General features: G+C 38.3%; 1 protein-coding gene across 12 annotated transcripts in view; it reads left to right on the forward strand.

Moving 5' to 3' along the window:
* The window catches only part of ZPBP (zona pellucida binding protein), a 136,078-nt gene that overhangs the window by 5,988 nt on the left and 109,692 nt on the right, over positions 1–20,398 (forward strand). For 9 of the 12 annotated variants that reach the window (XR_010406629.1, XR_010406627.1, XR_010406628.1 and 6 more), the window contains 2 exons: positions 6,461–6,586; positions 15,530–15,679. Coding sequence is in view for 9 of the 12 variants with exons in the window: in XM_064575484.1 (XP_064431554.1) it covers positions 6,461–6,586; positions 15,530–15,679 (276 nt within the window). In the remaining 3 variants the exon portion in view is untranslated. The remainder of the gene's footprint in view (positions 1–6,460; positions 6,587–15,529; positions 15,680–20,398) is intronic. The other 3 variants (XM_064575487.1, XM_064575489.1, XM_064575488.1) reach the window with 2 other exon arrangements.

The following is a 20,398-nucleotide window of genomic DNA, read 5'->3' on the forward strand; positions in this document are numbered from 1 at the left end:
TGTGTTGTCTTTGTCTGATTTTGGTTTTAGGGTAATAGTGGCTTCATAGAACAAGTTGGGACATGTTCCCTCCTCTTCTGTTTTTTTTTTTTAGGAGTTTGTGAAGTGTTGTTAATTGGACTTCTACTTGTTTAGTGAAATTCACCAGTGAATTCACCTGGTGCTGGGCTTTTCTTTGTAGGAAGATTTTTAATTATTAATTCAGTCACTTTACTTGCTTCAGGTCTATTCAGACTTTGTTTTTCATTATGGTTTCTGATGAGAAATAAGCTACTAATTTGAGGATCATGTGTATGTAACAAGTTGCTTCTCTTGCTGCTTTCCAGAGTCTGTCTTTTTGGACTTAACAGATGATTATGATGTGTCTAGGTGTGATTCTCTTTTGAATCTATCCTAGTTTGAGTTCATTGAGCTTATTTGATGTGTAGATTGATGCTTTTCATCAGTTTGGGGAAGTTTTATCATTATTTCTTCAAATATTCTTTGTGCTCTTATACTTTCCACCCTTCTGTGGAACTTGTATTATGTATACAGTGGCGTGCTTGATGGTTTCCCACAAGTCTCTGGGTACTGTTCATTTATTTTTCTTTTTTCCTCTTTCTTAGACTGGATAATCCCAAATTGATCTATCTTGAGGTTTGCTGATTCTTTTTTCTGCCTGCTCAGGTCTGCTTTTGATTCTTACAGTGAGTTTTTCAATTCAGTTATTGTACTTTTTAATGCAGAATTTCTTTGGGGTTTTTTTTTTTTTAACTTCTATCTCTTTATTGATACTCTTTGTTTGGAGAGAAATCATTTTCATACTTTTTTTTTAGTACTTTAGACATAATGTTCTTGATCGTATTTAAAATAACTGATTTAGTTTTCTTTTTCAACATTCTTCTGGCTATTGGGGTCTTTTCTGGTTCCATACAAATTTTAGGATTATTTGTTCCAGCTCTGTGAAAAATGTCAATGGTATCTATAAAGAACTTATTAAACTCAACACCCAAAAAACAAATAATCCAGTCAAGAGATGGGCAGAAGATATGAACAGACATTTCTCCAAAGACATACAAATGGCCACCAGACACATGAAAAAATGCTCCACATCACTTGGCATCAGGGAAATTCAAATCAAAACCGCAATGATATACCACCTTACACTAGTCAGAATGGCTAAAATTAACAAGACAAGACACAACAAACGTTGACGAGGACGCAGAGAAAGGAGAACCCTCCTACACTGTTGGTGGGAATGCAAACTGGTGCAGCCACTCTGGAAAACAGTGTGGAGGTTCCTCAAGATGTTAAAAATAGAGCTACCCTGCGACCCAGCAATTGTACTACTGGGTATTTACCCCGGAGATACAGATGTAGTGAAAAGAAGGGGCACCTGCACCACCCCCCCAGTGTTCATAGCTGCAATGTCCATAATAGCCAAATTGGAAGGAGCCGAGATGCCCTTCAACAGATGGATAAAGAAGATGTGGTTCATATATACAATGAAATATTACTCAGCCATCAGAAAGGATGAATATCCAACTTTTACATCAACATGGATGGGACTGGTGGGGATTAGGCTAAGTGAAATAAGTCAATTAGAGAAAGACAGTTATATGGTTTCACTCATATGTGGAACATAAGAAACAGTGTAGAGGATCATAGGGTAAGGGAGGGAAAACTGAAGGGGAAGTCATCAGAGAGGGAGAAAAACCATGAGAGACTCTTAACTCTAAGAAGCAGTTGCTGGAGGGGTGGTGGGTGGGGGAATGGGATAATTGTGTGATGGGCATTAAGGAGGGCACATAATGTGATGAGCATTGGGTATTATATGCAACTGATAAATTATTGAACACTGTATCTGAGACTAATGATGTCCTACATGTTGGCTAATTGAATTTAAATTAAAAAAATAAAATAACTGATTTAAAGTATTTGTTCAGTAAGTCCAAAATTTGGGCTTCCTCAGGGGCAATTTCTATTGGTTGCTTTCTTTTTTTCTTACCTATGACAATACTTTCTTGATTTTTTCGCATGTTTCATATTTTTGGTTGAAAACTGGACTTTTAAAGTAATTTAATGTAGCAACTCTGGAAATCAGGTATGAATGTTGTTAGTGTCTGTTATTGTTGGTATGTTTAATGATTTTTCTGAACTAATTCTTTAATTTCTGTGTCATTTGTCATATGTAGCCACTGAAGTCACTGCTCAGTTAGCCTAGGCTGATATTGGATGGAGAGTTTTTGACACCTGGAACTAGTTAGTCTCCTAGTCTTTGCTGAGGGTCTTTATGTGCTTGTTGTGGTACACTCTAAACATTGAGCCTAGGCAGTTGATTACTTTGTCCTTCACTGTCTGCTGTGCAGAGCATCAATTTCAGCCAGAGGTAAGAACTTAAATTCTGTGTTGACTAAGCGTGCTCAGTCTTGGGCATGTGTTCCTTCTATGCATACATGTGGACTTCTATTTTCCCAGGAATGTGTTAGAACTTTTCAAATCTCCTATAGACTTGTGTTCCCAGCTTTTCCTCTTAAGCGTTTTGTTTAGCCTGTTTACCCCAAGTGTTACCTGCTGCATCGGCATTTACAAAGTTAAATGAAAGCCTCTAATTATTTTTGAAAAATAATCTTTGGGAAAAGGTTTTGTACAGTGGTTGTGCTCTGAGTTAGATCAAGTGAAGACGGACTTGGTGAGTGGTATCTTCCTGGAAAGGGCGAGAGAAGTCAAATAATGACAGTTCTCTGGGAAGGAGGCACTGAAGTCCCTCCAACCCTGTCTGCCCCTCTAGTGGCTGCCAGCCTGCTGGTTCTTACATTGATTGGCATGGTGGTTACCAGAGCTAAGGCAGACTGGGCGGGGCGGGGGGGGTAGGGAGAAGAGGGAGATGGGAATGGGGAAACTTAACAATGCTAGAGCCCACCAGGCCCTTGTAACAATTTACCAGAGACTGAGTGGGTTAGACAACAAAATTTATTGTCTCCCAATTCTGGAAGCCAGAAGTTCAATCATGGAGGCAGGGTTGATTCTGCCTGAGGGCTGTGAGGGAAGGGTCTGTTCCAGTTCTCCTTCCTTGACTCCTGAGTGGCCATCTTCATCCTATGTTTCTTCACATCATGTACCCTCTGTATTTGTATGTGTCCAGATTTTCCCCTCTCATAAGACATCAGTCATTGGATTTGGGCTCACCCTAATTACTCATCTTAAGTTGATTACTTTTGTAAAGACTCTGTGTCCAAATATGTTCACATTCTGAGGTATGGGGATTAGGGCTCAAACATATGCATTTGGGGAGAGGCATAATTCAGCCCATCATGCTAAAATTCAGTTGTTTTTCTTGAATGAGTTTTTCATGGGTTGCTGCAAGTCTTTGATTAATTTCCAGAGTTCTGAAAATGTTGATCCTGACGATTTCTGCCAGTTTTTGCATTACCTTTATGAGGGAGATAATTTTTAGAGTTCCTTACTCTGCCATTTTCACTGATATCACAGCTTTTGTTTTCAAACTACAACCTTTAAGCCTAAATTATAAAATAGACCCATGATAAATACAGAGAACAAACTGATAGGTGCCAGAGGGGAGGACAGTGTGGGGAATGAGCAACATGGGTGAAGGGGAGTAGTAGATACGGGCTTCCAGTTATGGAATGAATTATTCGTGGGGATGAAAGGCACAGCACATGGAATATAGTTAGTGGTATTGTACAAGCATTGTATGGTGATGGATGGTAGCTACCCTTGTGCTGAGCACCGCATAGCGTAGAGACTGGTCGAAACACTGTTGTGCACCTGAAACTGATTTCAATAAAAAAAAAAATAATAAACATGAACTACAAAAAAAAAGAAGACTGTTCTGGGAGTTTACTTTTAACTATATTAATTGTATACATCAACATGAGGATAAGTGGGCATCTTTAAAATTACAGTGTACACTCCCATGATTATGGCATTATGGTCTGTGTATATCTTTCGCTGGAGTTTGAGCATATTCCCCACAGTGGCCTTGTTTGATTATCAATTAACTTCTGTTTATTGTCCTCTAAATGTTACCTTCTTTTTTATTACATGATTTAATGCATTATTACTGATGTACAGGGGCATTATTTACTTCTGTGTGTTGATCTTGTATTAGGAAACTTCTGGGTTCAGTTATGTTTTCTTTGATTTAAATATGTACAGAGGTTAGTGGAGGCTAGAGGAAGGGCAGACCAGGAAGGGTATACCCGTGCTCAGGTGCCACAGATGAGGAGGCATTTAGATACCTGCCCGAGTAAAACCATGGAAGAACGGTTCAGTGTGCTGCTTAGGGCAGTCTGAGTAGTTTGGCGTCCCGAGGGCAAATAGTTTGCGAAGAGGTGTAAGGAGATATGTAACAGACAGATCATGCCAGAAGAGCCAGTAAGTCAGGCTGAGTAGTGACAACAGTCTAAAATAAACACGTATCCAAGAAGTTAGAAAAAAGAAGTGGAAATTAACTGAAGCAAGTAGGAAAGAAAGAAAAGAGATCAGAGAAGAACAGTAGGTTTAATGGAACCAAAAGCTGTCTTTGGAACGGTTGGTAGGTGAGCTTTTGACAAATGTTTCATGAGTAACGGAAGTACAAAAAAATGCCAGAAGTTGATAAAAGTATGCTGAACTTTATAAAATTACAACTTAATACTTTGAATAATTTTATGTTAATAAACTTTAAATGAACAACTGTAATAAAATATAAATTTTATAATAATTATGTTTTCCTGATTGATAATCAAAAATTTGTTTTTCACCTTTTTCCCCATTGCCAAAAAAAAAAAAAAGTACCAGGCTAAACAGTTTTCCAAAGACAAAGAACACTTTCCATATTCTTTCAGAGAAAATTTATGAAAGAAAATCTGCCCAGTTGATTTTATGTGGCTATTACAACTTTAGATACCTTCCTTAATAATACTAAATTCTAAATAACTTTGATACTGAAATTGAAAAAGGACAAAGATGGTATAAAAATTATACACAGTTGTATTTCTGAATATAGGTACAGCTATCCCAGGAATAATATTTGCAAAATGCATCCAACCGTATTTATTTATTTGTTTATTTTTTAAAAAAGATTTATTTATTTGAGAGACAGAGGGGGAGAGAGTGCATTTGAGGGGGGAAGGGCAGAGGGAGACAATCTCAAGCAGACTCCCCGCTGAGTGGAAGCACCATGTGGGGCTTGATCTCATGACGCATGAGATCATGATCTGAGCTGAGACTACTTAACTGACTGAGCCACCTAGGCGTCCCCTGAATTTAGCAGTATTTAAATAAAAGAGCATGATCAGTTAGAATTATTCCAGGAAAGCAATTCTAGAAAAGCAATACTATTATCAAACATTCCATTAAAATATTCAAGAAAAAAAAAATGATCACCTCATTCAGTATAGGAAAAAATTTGTTAAAATTCAACACCAGTTAATGATAAAAACAAATAACCAAGAATACAGGGGGACTTTCTTAACCTATGAAAGAGTATTTGTCTAAAAGCTACATTCAGTAAACGGCATGCTATGTGGTGAAACTTGAGAGACAGTCTCTTTAAACTTAAGAAAAATTTCGATTTTTAAGTACAATTTTTATTTTACTGGATCACATACTGGATCTCTGTATTTGGTGAATCAATGAAGGGTCAGCCTGCAATTATTGAGGACTTAACCGGAACCTTTTCTGAAGGCTTACTTATGAGTAAATTCAAGATAATTGAATCTTTACTGTATTCCTTTTGTATCTCTATTTTTGCTTGTTTAATGATCAGTATTCTTTAAATTTTGAAGCAAAGTGAGAGGGGCACCTGGGTGGCTCAGAAGGTGTCTGCCTTTGGCTCAGGTCATGATCCCAGGACTCTGGGATCAGGCCCCATCAGGGACTCCCTGCTCATCAGGGTGTCTGCTTCTACCTCTCCTTCTGTCCCTCCCCCGGCTCATGCTGTCTCTCACAAATAAATAAATAAATGTTCAAAAAAATAAAGCAAAGCGGGAAAAATGCTTAGTAATTAAAATCATAGCATGTATTTATTGACTTTTTAATTACATAATTTTTCAGTTCAATACATCATTGTGAATAATCTGTTATTTCTGTAATCTAAACAATTTTATTGATTCCTTTCAGGTTTGGTATCTTTGAAAAACTAAGATAAAGTCTCAATAGTTTATAATTGTCTTAATTCTTTGTAATTAAAATAATGTTCTGAGAATAAAATAAGTTAGTATAATGAACTCTTCATAAAAAGACCAGTGCATTATTTTCAGATTGAGACATACACACACCCCCAAATAAAATACATGTATATACTTTTGAGTGTTAGTTATTACATGGACTGCAAAGAAATTTAGTTTTCATCAAGTAATTGCAATAACCCAGAGAAAAGTTATGAAACATGCAGCCCGAACTACAAAAATGTGAGGCATTATAGAGCATGAAAGAATATAAATATTATTGGAACATTTTAATATTGTATTTTCAGTGAAAGTATATGTTATGCTTCATCAAAAGAGTCCACATGTGTTATGTGTTACGCCACGACTACGAAATTCGGAAATGATAGATCCATCATTCCAATGGCATGGGCCAAGAGGAAAAATTATTTCAGGTAGGCTTTTGTTTCAATTATCATAATTACATTAATATATCTGAAATATATGCAGAACAAAGAGAATATTTGTATCTCTTATATATGTATCTGTTTCCTCAAGTTTTTCCCTTTTGATTTCCCTTTGGAGTGAGAGTTTCACAGTGTGTGTGTAGAGTTCTCTAGGCAGCTGTATTCCACAAAAATGTGACTTTTTTTTAAAGTTCATAAAGTCATTTTGGTTACCTCAGTCAGACTTTTCTTAGTCAAGTGTGTATGAAGAAGCAGATATAATTCTGGTTTTTGTTAAAAATACAAATGAACCCCTTGAGCTACAGATATACAAATATGGTTTTGTTTGTTTTTCTACGGCCCCACTTTGGGACAATTTGAGACTTTATTAGTAGTTAGAGTTTTACATTTTTTGGTCTTATATTTCTTTCTGACTAAAATCCATACCCATGTGGATTATACTTGAATTAAATATTATTATCCATTAAGGAAAAAAAGACTAAATTTAACATTGAGTATTTTAGTATTAAAAACACGCTTTTAGATACGCTGCATGGTTTGACAGTGATTGTGTATTAATATATTATTGGTGCTGTGCTTACAAAAGAGGGAACTTGGTACTCAGGTGTTCATCCAGAGGAGAAGGTAGACTTGAAACCCATCTAATGGTAGCCTTACAGTTTTCAACAAAGTTTTGAGAAAACAAGATCTTACTGTCAGTAAGATACTTTTTTTTTCCACATAGAGATTACTATTGGTATGACTGATGTGATCATTTTCTCTATTCAACTTCTTTTGTTGTTTTGAAATGCAGATCTTAGTTTTATTCTAATTTTTCTTTTGCTAAAAGCTGGTTTGTTTTTGCAGCGTAATTTAAAAAATATAAATTAGCTTATGTGTTCTTGTTTTCAGCCTTGATAAATACCCAACTTAATGAATTTTCATCCTGAAGATCTGTTCAATGAAACAATTATTTTTGCATCCTTTCTGAGGAAGTTTTCTTTATTGCTCTATTCACCAAATTTCCTTCCTTCCTTCCTTCTTTAAATCCTATTGGTGGGACGCCTGGGTGGCTCAGTTGGTTAAGCGACTGCTTTCGGCTCAGGTCATGATCCTGGAGTCCTGGGATCGAGTCCCGCGTCGGGCTCCCAGCTCAGCGGCGAGCCTGCTTCTCCCTCTGACCTTCTCCCCTCTCATGCTGTTTCTCTCTCGCTCGCTCTCTAATACATAAATAAATAAAATCTTTAAAAAAAAAAAAAAAAAAAAAAAAAAAAAAAAAATAAATCCTATTGGTATTTTGAGAGAGTGCCTGTGGACAAAAACCTACACGTTTGTTTTGTTATGTTGGTTGTGGGAAAGCAGTATATTCATATCAACACTTGCTGAGGAAATGTTCATTGGAAATAGACTTACTTTGTAATATGTTAATTCACATTTTCGTATACTTGAATGATCTCAGCTGTATATTTCTATAATATTTATGCTGATTCTAAAGTAGCTTAAGGTTTAAAGAGGTACTCCTCTCTTTGGGTGACGTGGTTCTTCAGAGTGAATTACTCAGTTCTTAATTAGTGAGTGACCACCTGGTGGGTGCCATTGCGCTAGGCTTTGTGGGAAATGCGAAGATCAAGCCTGATATCTCTGCCTGACTGTGGTAATGCAGGAGGAGGGAATTAGCAGAGATCGGTAACGGAGATGCTAAGAGATTGTGCACTTAATATAAATTCATGACATGGGCCAGGTATGAAAACATCGAGTACTGAAAGTGTAACTGGGTTTTATCTTTACTGCTCTGTAATAGCACGTATGTCACGCTGACACGTCTGTTAAATACGTTTACACTTGGTGTGAAAACGCTGTCAGTTCAAAAACAGAAGCATCTAAGTATTGAATTGTTGTATTGTAACAAATGTCACTCCTTTGATTTGGAGATTGAAATCTGAAACATTTTCTTCTCTAAGATGCCATGCCAGTCTTGTAGTTTATCTTGCAAAATATAGTATATGATTGAATTTTGAAACCTTCAACTAGGAGCAATAATTTATTTTATTCACTTTCATAATGGAAGATAGATGTTCAGAAATGTAGTTATAATAAAATCATATTAATACCGTGTTTTTTTATTTATAAAAACTATTCTCAGGAAATTCTGGTATTCTGACATCATGATCACATTTTAGTTTGCAGTACATGATCGCACCATAATTCACTGTCTGCCAGTTTTAAAGCTCATTTGTTGTACTATCATTATGATTTCAGAAAGAACTGGAAATGTTGTCTAATTTTCTTACAGCTTAAAAAGTGGAGAATCTCTTTGGAATCTAGATTAAACTGCACTGTACTTAGTTATCTTTTTGTGAATATTCCAAAGTGAGTTTTCCTAAAATTGAACAAATGAAATCATGTGATTATGTAATTACTTGCACATTCTCCTGGAGAGAAATACCCAGATTGTTTAGATGGGTTATAAAATATAGGGGACCAATCTTAGATTTGGTCTCTTTCTCCTTCCCTCTCCCCACCTTCTCTCTCTCTCAGCCCCCACTCCCTCCCCATTTCTCTCTCTCTCTCTTTTTTTTTTTAAGAGAGACAGAGAGCACATGGGCAGAGGAGAGGCAGAAGGAGAAGGAGAGAGAGAGAATCCTAAGCAGGCTCCATGCTAAGCATGGAGCCTGACACAGGGCTCAATTCCATGACCCTGAGATCATGACCTGACCCCAAATCAAGATTTGGAAGCTCAACTGGCTGAGCCACCCAGGCACCCCTCCTTCAATATTTTTTATTTACAAATGTAATGCATTTTTTGCACAAAGACCTGTACCTCTTACTCCAGCTCTTCTTCCATTCTGATGATTTAACTCATTCTGGTGTGTGGACTTCCCACTTTTCTGAACATATATAAACACATGCATGTATATCTGTTGAATTTTACCCTGTAACTACACTCTTATTTTTAATGAGATGATAGATTATATTTTATTCTACCTGACTATTTTTTTATGGAGTGAAGCAGTTCATATATACAAATGTATATAAGATATATGCAAGTTATGACACACAATAAGACAAACATCCTAGAACCTACAAGTCAAGATCTACCATTACCAAGACTGTCGCACCTCTTAGTAAGTTACTTAAAAATCCTATTCTTTTGTCCCCAAATCCCTGTTAGGTAAACAGTACCCTGACCTTTTATAGTATTATTCCCTAGCTTTTCTTTTTGTATTTGTCCTGTACCTAAATACACCCACACATACACATACTAGTTATTTAATTTTTTGGGCAGCCTTCTTCAGCAAGTACAGTCATTTCCTCCATTTTATATGTGAAAAAACAGGCATTGAGAGAAGAAGGTACTTACCTGAAATCATGTGCCTTGAAGTCTGGCTTCAGAGTTCACAGGTATAATCTAAATGAGGTAGGAATAGGATTTTTCCTTTCTCACCATTTTGTGAGTTTCTGTATTTTGTATCTTTTAAAGAATTTGTCCAATTTAGAGTCTTCTTTCAACTTGTTGAATTTGTGAGCATTAAGTAGTTTGTGATACTTTCTTTAATATATTCAGGATCTGGATGATGTGCTCCATTCTGCTTGATATTGGCTGTATCTTTCCCTTTCCTTTTGGTCTCTCTGGATACAGGTTTAACAATTTTATCAGTCTTTTCAAAGGACCAGCTGTTGGTTTGATTTTTCTCTTATTTTTTGTTTTCAATTTCATTGGTTTCTGTTTTTGTTTTTATTATTTTCTTTCTTCTGTATGATTTGGGTTAAGTTTGCTTATCTTGTGCTGGTTGTGAATTCTGGATTGACAGGTTTTTTCTTTCAGCATTCTAAAGATGCCCTTCTGCATTCTTTTTGCTTGCATGTTTTCTAATGAGAAGTCTGCTGTAATCTTATCCCAGTCCCTCTGTAGACATTGTGTCACTTTTTCTAACGGACTTGAAGATTTTTTCTTTGCCTTTCGTTTTCAGTGATTATATACCTCTTTTTTGTCTTTTATATTTATTCTGCTTAGTGTTCTCTAAGCTTCTTGGACATTTAGTTTGGTATTTGCCATTAATTTTTGAAAATTCTTAGCCATTATGTCTTCAAGTATTTATTCTGTCCCATGCTGTCTCTCCTCTCCTGAGATTTCTGTGACACAGACTTAACACTATATGATATTGTTCCACAGCTCTTGGATTCTTTCTCCTTGGTGGTGGTGGTGGCGGGTGTTTTATTTTTTTCTCTTTGTGATTCAGGTTGGGTTGTTTCTTTGACCTATCTTCAGGTTCATTGATTTTTTCCTTAGCTGTCAAGCTTTTTACAAGCCCATAGAAGGAATACTTCATCTGTGTGAAACTGTGGGGTTTTTGTGTGTGTCTGTTGTTGTTCATTTTGTTTTGCTATTAGTTCTAGCATTTTCATTTAATTCTTTCTTATAGTTTCAGTCTCTGTTGAAATCTCTCCTATCCGGTCTTCATATTATCTATGTTTTCCATTAAATTTTTTGGTACATTTGTCATTGTTATTTTATTTTATTTTTTAAAGATTTTATTTATTTGACAGAGAGAGAGCGAGAGAGGGAACACAAGCAGGGGGAGCGGGAGAGGGAGAAGCAGGCTTCCCGCCGAGCAGGGAGCCCGATGCGGGGCTCCATCCCAGGACCCTGGGATCATGACCCGAGCCAAAGGCTGACGCTTCACGACTGAGCCACCCAGGCGCCCCTGTCACTGTTATTTTAAATTAACTGTCTAATATTTGTGATCTCTTTGTCATTTAAGGGTCTGCCTCTATATATTGTTTGGCATTTTGGAAATGTGCCACTTCTTCTCTACATGCCTTCTAATTTTTTGTTAAAGTTGGACATCTTGAATAAGACAGTAGATAGTAAGTATTTTTATGTTTTGAGATCAACACCTTTTTAAAAATAGTGTTATGTCAGGGCGCCTGGGTGGCTCAGTCAATTAAGTGTCTGCCTTCGGCTCAGGTCATCCCAGGGTTCTGGGATTGAGCCCCGCATCGGGCTCCCTGCTCAGCAGGGGAGTCTGCTGCTCTTCTCCTTCTGCCCCTGCTCATGTATTCTCTCTCTCTTGCACACACACTCTCTGTCTCAAATAAATAAAATATATATTTTAAAATAGTATTTTGTCTTTAGTATTATGAGTTTGTGTTAATCTAGTCAAGAATTTGTCTAGGTTTAATATTGGTTGTTGTAGTGATTATTGAAAGCTTCAGATAACTTAAAAGATAGTTTTAGGTGTAGGCTGATTCATGAGAAGTTATTGTTCCCCAATGTCTAATCTTTCCTTGGCTTTGGTTTCCCCTTTAAAAAAAAAAAAATTATCTGGAAAGAATCTCTTTCTTGCAGTTCTTCTAATTTGATTGCACTGCATTTTTACTAGATTCTTATTACTGATGGGTAGTTGAGGGAGAGGGCCGGTCTTTGATGTTTAACTAAGCCAAGCTTAGTTTTTGGCAAGTATGGCATCCCTGGGTCCTTGTGGTGGGGGGGTGGCCATCACAAATGCTCTAACCCCTTCTCCAGCTTTAGTGTTGGCCTAGTGACTTCTTGCTAACTCTTCTTCAAGAATGAAGCTCTTTTTTTTCCCTTCCTGTTTCCTTCCCTAGTGGTACCAAGTTTCCACAGTGCCCCAGGTGACTATTTTTGTTCCTTCTCTCCCTCTAGATTAAAGCATTGTTCCTTACCAGAAAGTGGGGGAAAGGGGTGTGGGTAGACTTTTGAAAGGGTTGCTGGGGCCCCTCCTCTAGCCAGAACCCAATGGGAGTCTTGCTCAAGATTCCCCTCACCTCCCATTTGATCGCTCAGTTGTTGCTGAAGGTAGGGCCTGTAAGAGGGTGTAACACCCCCGCCTTCTTCCACCGTAGTATCTGTGGTCCTCAGAAGCCTCACATGTTCACACTTGTTGACACTTGGCTTTTAGCAATTCACTGCAAACTCTTAGCTGAGTCTTCTTAAATGCTTGGGTCCTCGTTCTATTTATAGGTCACTGTCCCCAGATTTCAGGTTTGTTGGGTGCCTTCCCACCGTGATCTTTTGATAGGCTCAAGAAAAGTTGTTAATTGACGGTTTGTCTTTTTCCTTATTGTAATAGTGGGATTGATGTTCTCATAGTCAACTTCGATATCTGAGCAGAAACCAAAAGTGTAAGCCTATTTTTAAAAATAGTAAGTTGTAGTGAAATTGTACTTAAATTTTACCGTGTAATTTTAGAGCTCTAAGACATGGACTTCTGGCAATCCAGTCCAACTCTGAATTCTTAGATGATCAAGCTAAGTTGTAGAGAAAGAAGTACTAATTCAATTATTCACTGACTATCTGCTGTTGTATGAGTTGTTATAGTAATATCCCTTGGCATCATGAAATTTCCGTTCAAACTTAGTTACTTAAAAGTCATTTTTTAAGTGGTGTTATAGAATGGCTTTTTCTCTTGGCTGTGTAATCCTCTGGGTATCTTTTCAAGTGTGCCACTTTTAATTTTTTTAAAATAAGAAACTGAGAGGGTGTTTTATTATGTATCATATGCTACTTGCTTTTCTGGCCGTCCTAATATTTAGCATTGTAGTAGGCATTCAAATATGTATTAATGCACTTATTAATTGATACTTTTGGATTGGGAAAATTTCATTACAAATTATTGCCAAGAATGCATAGCCTCATTGACATCATGGTATTTAAAATCTGTGGGCACTTTTTTTTTCTTTATAGTTTGAGAAGAATGGGTATGAACTCTTCATTATTTTTTAAGTTTTTATTTAAGTTCCAGTTAACATACAGTGTAGTATTAGTTTCAGGTGTACAATTTAGTGATTCAACACTTCCATACAACACCCAGTGCTCATCACAAGTGCACTAATCCCTCACCCATTTCATCCATCTCCCCACCTACCTCCCCTCTGGTGACCGCCGGTTTGTTCTGTAGAGTTAAGAATCTTTCTTGGTTTGCCTCTCTCTCTCTCTCTCTCTCTCTCTTCCCTTTTCCCTATACTCATTTGTTTTGTTTCTTAAATTCCACGTATGAGTGAAATCGTATGGCATATCTCTTCTTTTCTATTATTTTTTTTAAAAGATTTTATTTATTTATTAGAGAGAGACAGACAGTGAGAGAGGGAACACAAGCAGGGGGAGTGGGAGAGGGAGAAGCAGGCTTCCCGTGGAGCAGGGAGTCTTAATGCGGGGCTCGATCCCAGGACCCTGGGATCATGACCTGAGTCGAAGGCAGATGCTTAATGACTGAGCTACCCAGGCGCCCCGGCATATCTCTTTTTTGACTGACTTATATGGACACCTTTTACCGTATTTACTATCAAGTGTTTGTCTCTGCTGAAATATATAGCAAACATTTGAAAACTTCTTAATCTGTTTTAGAAAAGAGACATGTTATGATAAATATGTAATCTTTCATCAAAAAATATTCATGAAGAAATAGGGATTGCAGTATAAACATAGTCCCAATTTATAACCCTTTTTTCAGCTTCATCCAGGATATGGAAATGGGAATTCTTTTTTTTTTTTTTTTTTTTAAAGATCTTCATTTATTCGACAGAGAGAGACACAGCGAGAGAGGGAACACAAACGGGGAGTGGGAGGGGGAGAAGCAGGCTTCCCACGGAGCAGGGAGCCCGATGCGGGGCTCTATCCCAGGACCCAGGGATCATGACCTGAGCCGAAGGCAAATGCTTAATGGCTGAGCCACCCAGGCGCCCCAGAAATGGGAATTCTTAAGGCATAATACTCTGTGTAAAATCCTTGAGGGAGAATATATCCATCTATCTATTTCTCCTTCAGTATCTGAAGTAGAGCTTGGCATGTACTAGAAACCCAGCACATTTTTATTGAACAAATTAATAATGAAAATTTCCTAAGAACATTCATCTTTTGTCTTATTTTGAGGAAATAAATTTATTCAAAATATATCTCAACTTGAAATTTATAATAAGTTATTTACTTAAAGTAGAAGGGATAAGCATTTGCTAGGATAATGCTTTCCATCCTAATGAATGCCATGTTAAATTATTGTGTGAGTTTTAATACAATGATTTTCAAATGCAAAACTGGTTATGAACTTTCAGAATGACAACTTGAATTGCTTAAGGATTTGTATCTTTTTCAAGTACTTTAACGGTTGTTGTATTTATCACAGGAAAACAATCCTGGGAGGTAATGCTATCGTGTATTATGGTTCTTTGTTTCACAAATGAAGGAACTGGACTTCAGAAGGATTAAGGGATTACCCGAGGTTTACACAGTTCATGAGAAAGAAAGACATATCTAAATCCCACGTCTGAAGCCTGGACACCACCCTCTTTCCCATTACATAGCATAGCTTTCTCCCAGTGTGATACTGAAGTAGTGAAACACGTGGAAGTCAAAAGGGCTCTTACATCCGGTCCTAACTCTCAACCTGCAACTCTGTGCTTGTGTGACTTTGGACAGGTCCGCTGATCTGATCTTCTGTTTTCTTTCTTGAGCACTCCTTAAGGTTGAGTATCTTGGGTTAGCCTTTGTTCTGGGTGCATTCCTCCCTTTCTCATGTAGTTTGTAGTTTGTAAGCTTACGGAAGGCAGGAAGACATAGCTTATCCATAAAATACATATATACATAATTACTTCATAGCGTATGCAGATATCTACTGTTTTCATACATCTATGAATATCTGATAGTGCCCACGTCAATGCAAGGAGATCAGGAGTGCATTAAGTACATGTAATTGTTAGTCTCTTACTGCTTAGGCAGTTGGTAAACTCTGGTTAGTAAAAATCAGACATTAAGAAGGTCATCCTGGTACCTGCTGTCAACAGTTGACGCAATGACTAGTTATGCTTCCAACTCCTTTCAGTGATTCTGTAGGTAAATTTGGTGGTTTGACTCTGTTAAGAAAATACTTTGTCATTTTATCTCAGTGTCATGTCATTTAAGCAACTAAATACTGTATCTTATTCCTTTATTAGAGAACAGCACTGCACAAGTCACATCCACAGGAAGCCTTATATTCCAGAACTTTGAGGAGGGCATGAGTGGAGTGTACACATGTTTCCTGGAGTATAAACCGACTGTGGAAGAAATTGTTAAAAATCTTGAACTAAAATATGTTATATATGGTAAGAAGTACATTTAGTTGTATTTTAACATTTCTTGATGTTTTCAAATATTTTAATATCTTTAGGTTTGTCTTAAAGGCACTTTGTCATTTTTAGTCTTCTAATTAAAGAAAAATTCCTGCTTGCCTGTGTTTTACAAAGTTCCCTGTAAAGTGTTAGTGGTGAGGGCAGGTCTTGTTTTTTTCAAGGGAAAGTTGACAGGAACACATAGTTTTAAGCTGATGAATGAAAATGGGGGTTATGGAAATCGTGTTTTCAAATTATTACAATATTACAGCCTGTACTGCTTTTAAATTCTGAGTTTCATGCTTGATGGCACGCTGCCCACCCCCCAGACAGGAGCATGAAATGCCACTGTAAAATCCTTTTCTAAAAGCAATTTGATCTCTGGAAGTTTGAGATTGGGAGACCTGGGTGGATAATGGAGTGGCCAGGAGAACAGCCGGAGCAAAGGTGGCTTGTAAGTTCCCTCTGACCGGGGCGGCCCACGTGCGGCAGAGAGGGTAGCGGCCCTCCCCTGTGCACCTCTCTGATCTCCAGCACCTGTGAATGTGCTATCTCACAACGGCAGAAGGGACTCTGCCCATATCAAGAAGGTAGGGATCTGGGGGCGGAGCAAGATGGCGGAGGCGTAGGAGACCTGGATTTCCTCTCCTCTCAGGAATTCAGCTGGATAGGGATCAAACCATTCTGAACACCTACCAACTCAACAGGAGATCAAAGAAAAGAAGAGCAACAACTCTCTCATCAGAAAGGCGACCACTTTCTGGAAGGTAGGACGTGCGGAGAAGTGAATCCGAGGCGATATTCGGGAGGCTAGACGGCGGGGGAGGGGCCTCCGTCGGCCGCTTCTGGCAAGTGATAGAGCCGCGGAGCACAAAATCGGAACTTTTGAAAGTCTGCTCCGCCGAGGGACGTCACTCTGGTGGCTAAGCGGGGGGTGGAACCCTCCGGGACAGTGTGGACTCAGGACCCTCGGGGTCACAGAAAGACCGGGGGTGCCTGAGTGTGGCAGAGCTCCCAGGTAACGGAGCAGGGAAGCCGGCTGCAGAGGCGGAGCCCGGGCGCGGGCTCTCAGCTCGGGGTGGCCATGAACCGTGATTCGCGGCCCAGTCGGGCCCCTGCTCCTCCAGCAGGGATCCAACAAGCGGCAGATCAGGGGAGACTCACCTTCCTCCCCGGGGAGGAGCCGCGCGGGAGTGCACCACAGGGATCTGCTGGGTTTGGAGACTCCACGCGGGGTCGGGTGCCAGAGATAGAAACGCGCGGTCACAGGCCGGGTGAGCACGGAGTGAGGCCGGAGACCAGGGAGACGGGAGTGACTGACAGCTTTTCTCTGGGGGCTCACTGAGGAGCGGGGCCCCGAGTTCTGGCTCCTCCAGGGTGGAGATTGGGAGGCCACAGTTTTCACTCTCCGCCTGCAAAGCTGTACGGAAAGCTTGCAGGGAACAAAAGCTCCTGAGAGCAAACCCAAGCAGATTACTTAGCCCGGACCGGGCAAGGGCGGGGCATTTCCGCCTCCGGCAAAGACATTTGGAAACCACGGCAACAGGCCCCTCCCCAGATCAGCGAGAACAGCCAGCCAAGACCAAGTGTACCGATCAATGAGAACGGCAGAACTCCAGCGCTAGGGGACTACTGCACATAGAATTCACGGCTTTTTTACCATGATTCTTTAGTCTTTTAAAGTTAATATTTTTTTAACTTAATTTTTTGTCTTATTATTTCTTTTTGAATTTTTCTTTTTCCCTTTTTCAACCAACATCATATCAATCCCTTTTTTTAAAAAAACATTTTTATTTTTCATTTTTAGCATCCTATTCTATCCCTTCATAGTAGTTACCCATATTTTTGGCATATATATATATAAGTTGTTCTCTCTTTAAAATTTTGAGATAGTTTCTTCTAACAAATCAAAATATACCCTAAATCTCTAGTATATGGTTTTTTCTACTCACCTGCCTGATCACATTCTCTCCCATTTTTTTTCTTTTTTCTTTTTTTAAATCCTCTTCTTTCTTTTTTCAAACAACTTCTTATCAATTCCTTTTATAAAATTTTTTATAATTTCCATCTTTACAGTCATATTCCATCCCTTCATCATATCAACCCTTATTTTTGTATATATATAAGTTTTTCTTTCTTTAAAATTTTGGGAGGCACTTTCTTCTAAAAGACCAAAATACACTCCAAATCTAGTGTGTGGCACTGATATATATACCAGCCTGATCATATTTGATCACATTCTGTTTTTTTTTGTTGTTCTGTTTTGTTTGTTTTTATCTTTATCTTTTTTCTCTTTTTTCCATTTCTTTTTCCACTGCTTCAGGTCTTTTCTGTTTTGTTTACAGTATATTTTCTGGGGACGTTGTTACTCTGCTAGCATTTTGTTCTCTCATTAATCTATTCTCCTCTGCACAAAATGACAAGATGGAAAAAATCACCTCAACAAAAAGAACAAGAGGTAGTACCGACTGCCAGGGACCTACTCAATACGGACATTAGTACGATGTCAGATCTAGAGTTCAGAATCATCACTTTAAAGATACTAGCTGGGCTTGAAAAAAATATGGAAGTTATTAGAGAAACCCTTTCTGGAGAAGTAAAAGAGCTAAAATCCAAGTAGAAATCAAAAAGGCTATTAATGAGGTGCAATCAAAAATGGGGGCGCTAACTGCTAGAATAAATGAGGCAGAAGAGAGAATCAGTAATATAGAAGATGAAATGATGGAAAATAAAGAAGCTGAGAAAAAGAGAGATAAACAACTACTGGATCACGAGGGCAGAATTTGAGAGATAAGCAATACCATAAGACGAAACAACATTAGAATAATTGGGATCCCAGAAGAAGAAGAAAGAGAGAGAGGGCCAGAAGGTATAATGGAGCAAATTATAGCAGAGAACTTCCCTAATTTGGGGAAAGAAACAGGCATGAAAATCCAGGAAGCACAGAGAACCCCTCTCAAAATCAATAAAAATAGGTCAACTCCCCGACATCTCATAGTAAAACTTACGAGTCTCATAGACAAAGAGAAAATCCTGAAAGCAGCTCGGGAGGAGAGATATGTAACCTACAAGGGTAGAAACATTAGATTGGCAAAAGACCTATCCACAGAGACCTGGCAGGCCAGAAAGGACTGGCAGGATATATTCAGAGCACTAAATGAGAAAAATATGCAGCCAAGAATACTCTATCCAGCTAGGGTGTCATTGAAAATTGAAGGAGAGATAAAAAGCTTCCAGGACAAACAAAAACTAAAGGAATTTGCAAACACAAAACCAGCCCTACAGGAAATCTTGAAAGGGGTCCTCTAAGCAAAGAGAGAGCCTAAAAGCAACATAGACCAGAAAGGAACAAAGACAATATACGGTAACAGTCACCTTACAGGCAATACAATGGCACTAAATTCCTTTCTTTCAATAGTTACCCTGAATGTAAATGGGCTAAATGCCCCAATCAAAAGTCACAGGCTAACAGACTGGATTAAAAAACAAGACCCATGGATATGCTGTCTGCAAGCGACTCATTTTAGACCCAAAGACACCCCCAGATTGAAAGTGAGGAGGTGGAAAACCATTTACCATGCTACTGGACACCAAAAGAAAGCTGGGGTGGCACTCCTTATATCAGACAAATTAGATTTTAAACCAAAGACTGTAATAAGAGATGAGGAAGGACATTATATCCTACTTAAAGGGTCTATCCAACAAGAAGATCTAACAATTGTAAATATCTATGCCCCTAACATGGGAGCAGCCAATTATATAAGGCAATTAATAACAAAAGCAAAGAAACACATCGACAACAATACAATAATAGTGGGGGACTTTAACACCCCCCTCACTGAAATGGACAGATCATCTAAGCAAAAGATCAACAAGGAAATAAAGACTTTAAATGACACACTGGACCAAATGGACTTCACAGACATATTCAGAACATTCCATCCCAAAGCAACGGAATACACATTCTTCTCTAGTGCCCATGGACCATTCTCCAGAATAGATCACATCCTAGGTTATAAATCAGGTCTCAACCGGTACCGAAAGATTGGGATCATTCCCTGCCTATTTTCAGACCACAATGCTTTGAAACTAGAACTCAATCACAAGAGGAAGGTCGGAAAGAACTCAAATACATCAAGGCTAAAGAGGATCCTACTGAAGAGTGAATGGGTCAACCAGGAAATTAAAGAAGAATTAAAAAAATACATGGAAACCAAAGAAAATGAAAACACAAGTATTCAAAATCTTTGGGATGCAGCAAAGGTAGTCCTAAGAGTAAAGTATATAGCAATACAAGCCTTTCTCAAGAAATTAAGAAAGTTCTCAAGTACACAACCTAACCTCCACCTAAAGGAGCTGGAGAAAGAACAGCAAATAAAGCCTAAACCCAGCAGGAGAAGAGAAATAATAAAGATCAGAGCAGAAATCAATGAAATAGAAACTAAAAGAATAGTAGAATAGATCAACGAAACTAGGAGTTGGTTCTTTGAAAGAATTCACAAGATTGATAAACCCCTGCCCAGACTTATCAAAAAGAAAAGAGAAATGACCCAAATCAACAAAATCATGAATGAAAGAGGAGAGATCACAACTAACACCAAAGAAATATAAACAATTATAAGAACCTATTATGAGCAACTCTATGCCAGCAAATTAGATAACCTGGAAGAAATGGATGCATTCCTAGAGATGTATCCACTACCAAAACTGAAC

Source organism: Mirounga angustirostris, unplaced genomic scaffold (genome assembly GCF_029215605.1).
Source record: "Mirounga angustirostris isolate CCGP_5_RB_7025 unplaced genomic scaffold, mMirAng1.0.hap1 SCAF_12, whole genome shotgun sequence".
NCBI lineage: Eukaryota > Metazoa > Chordata > Mammalia > Carnivora > Phocidae > Mirounga > Mirounga angustirostris.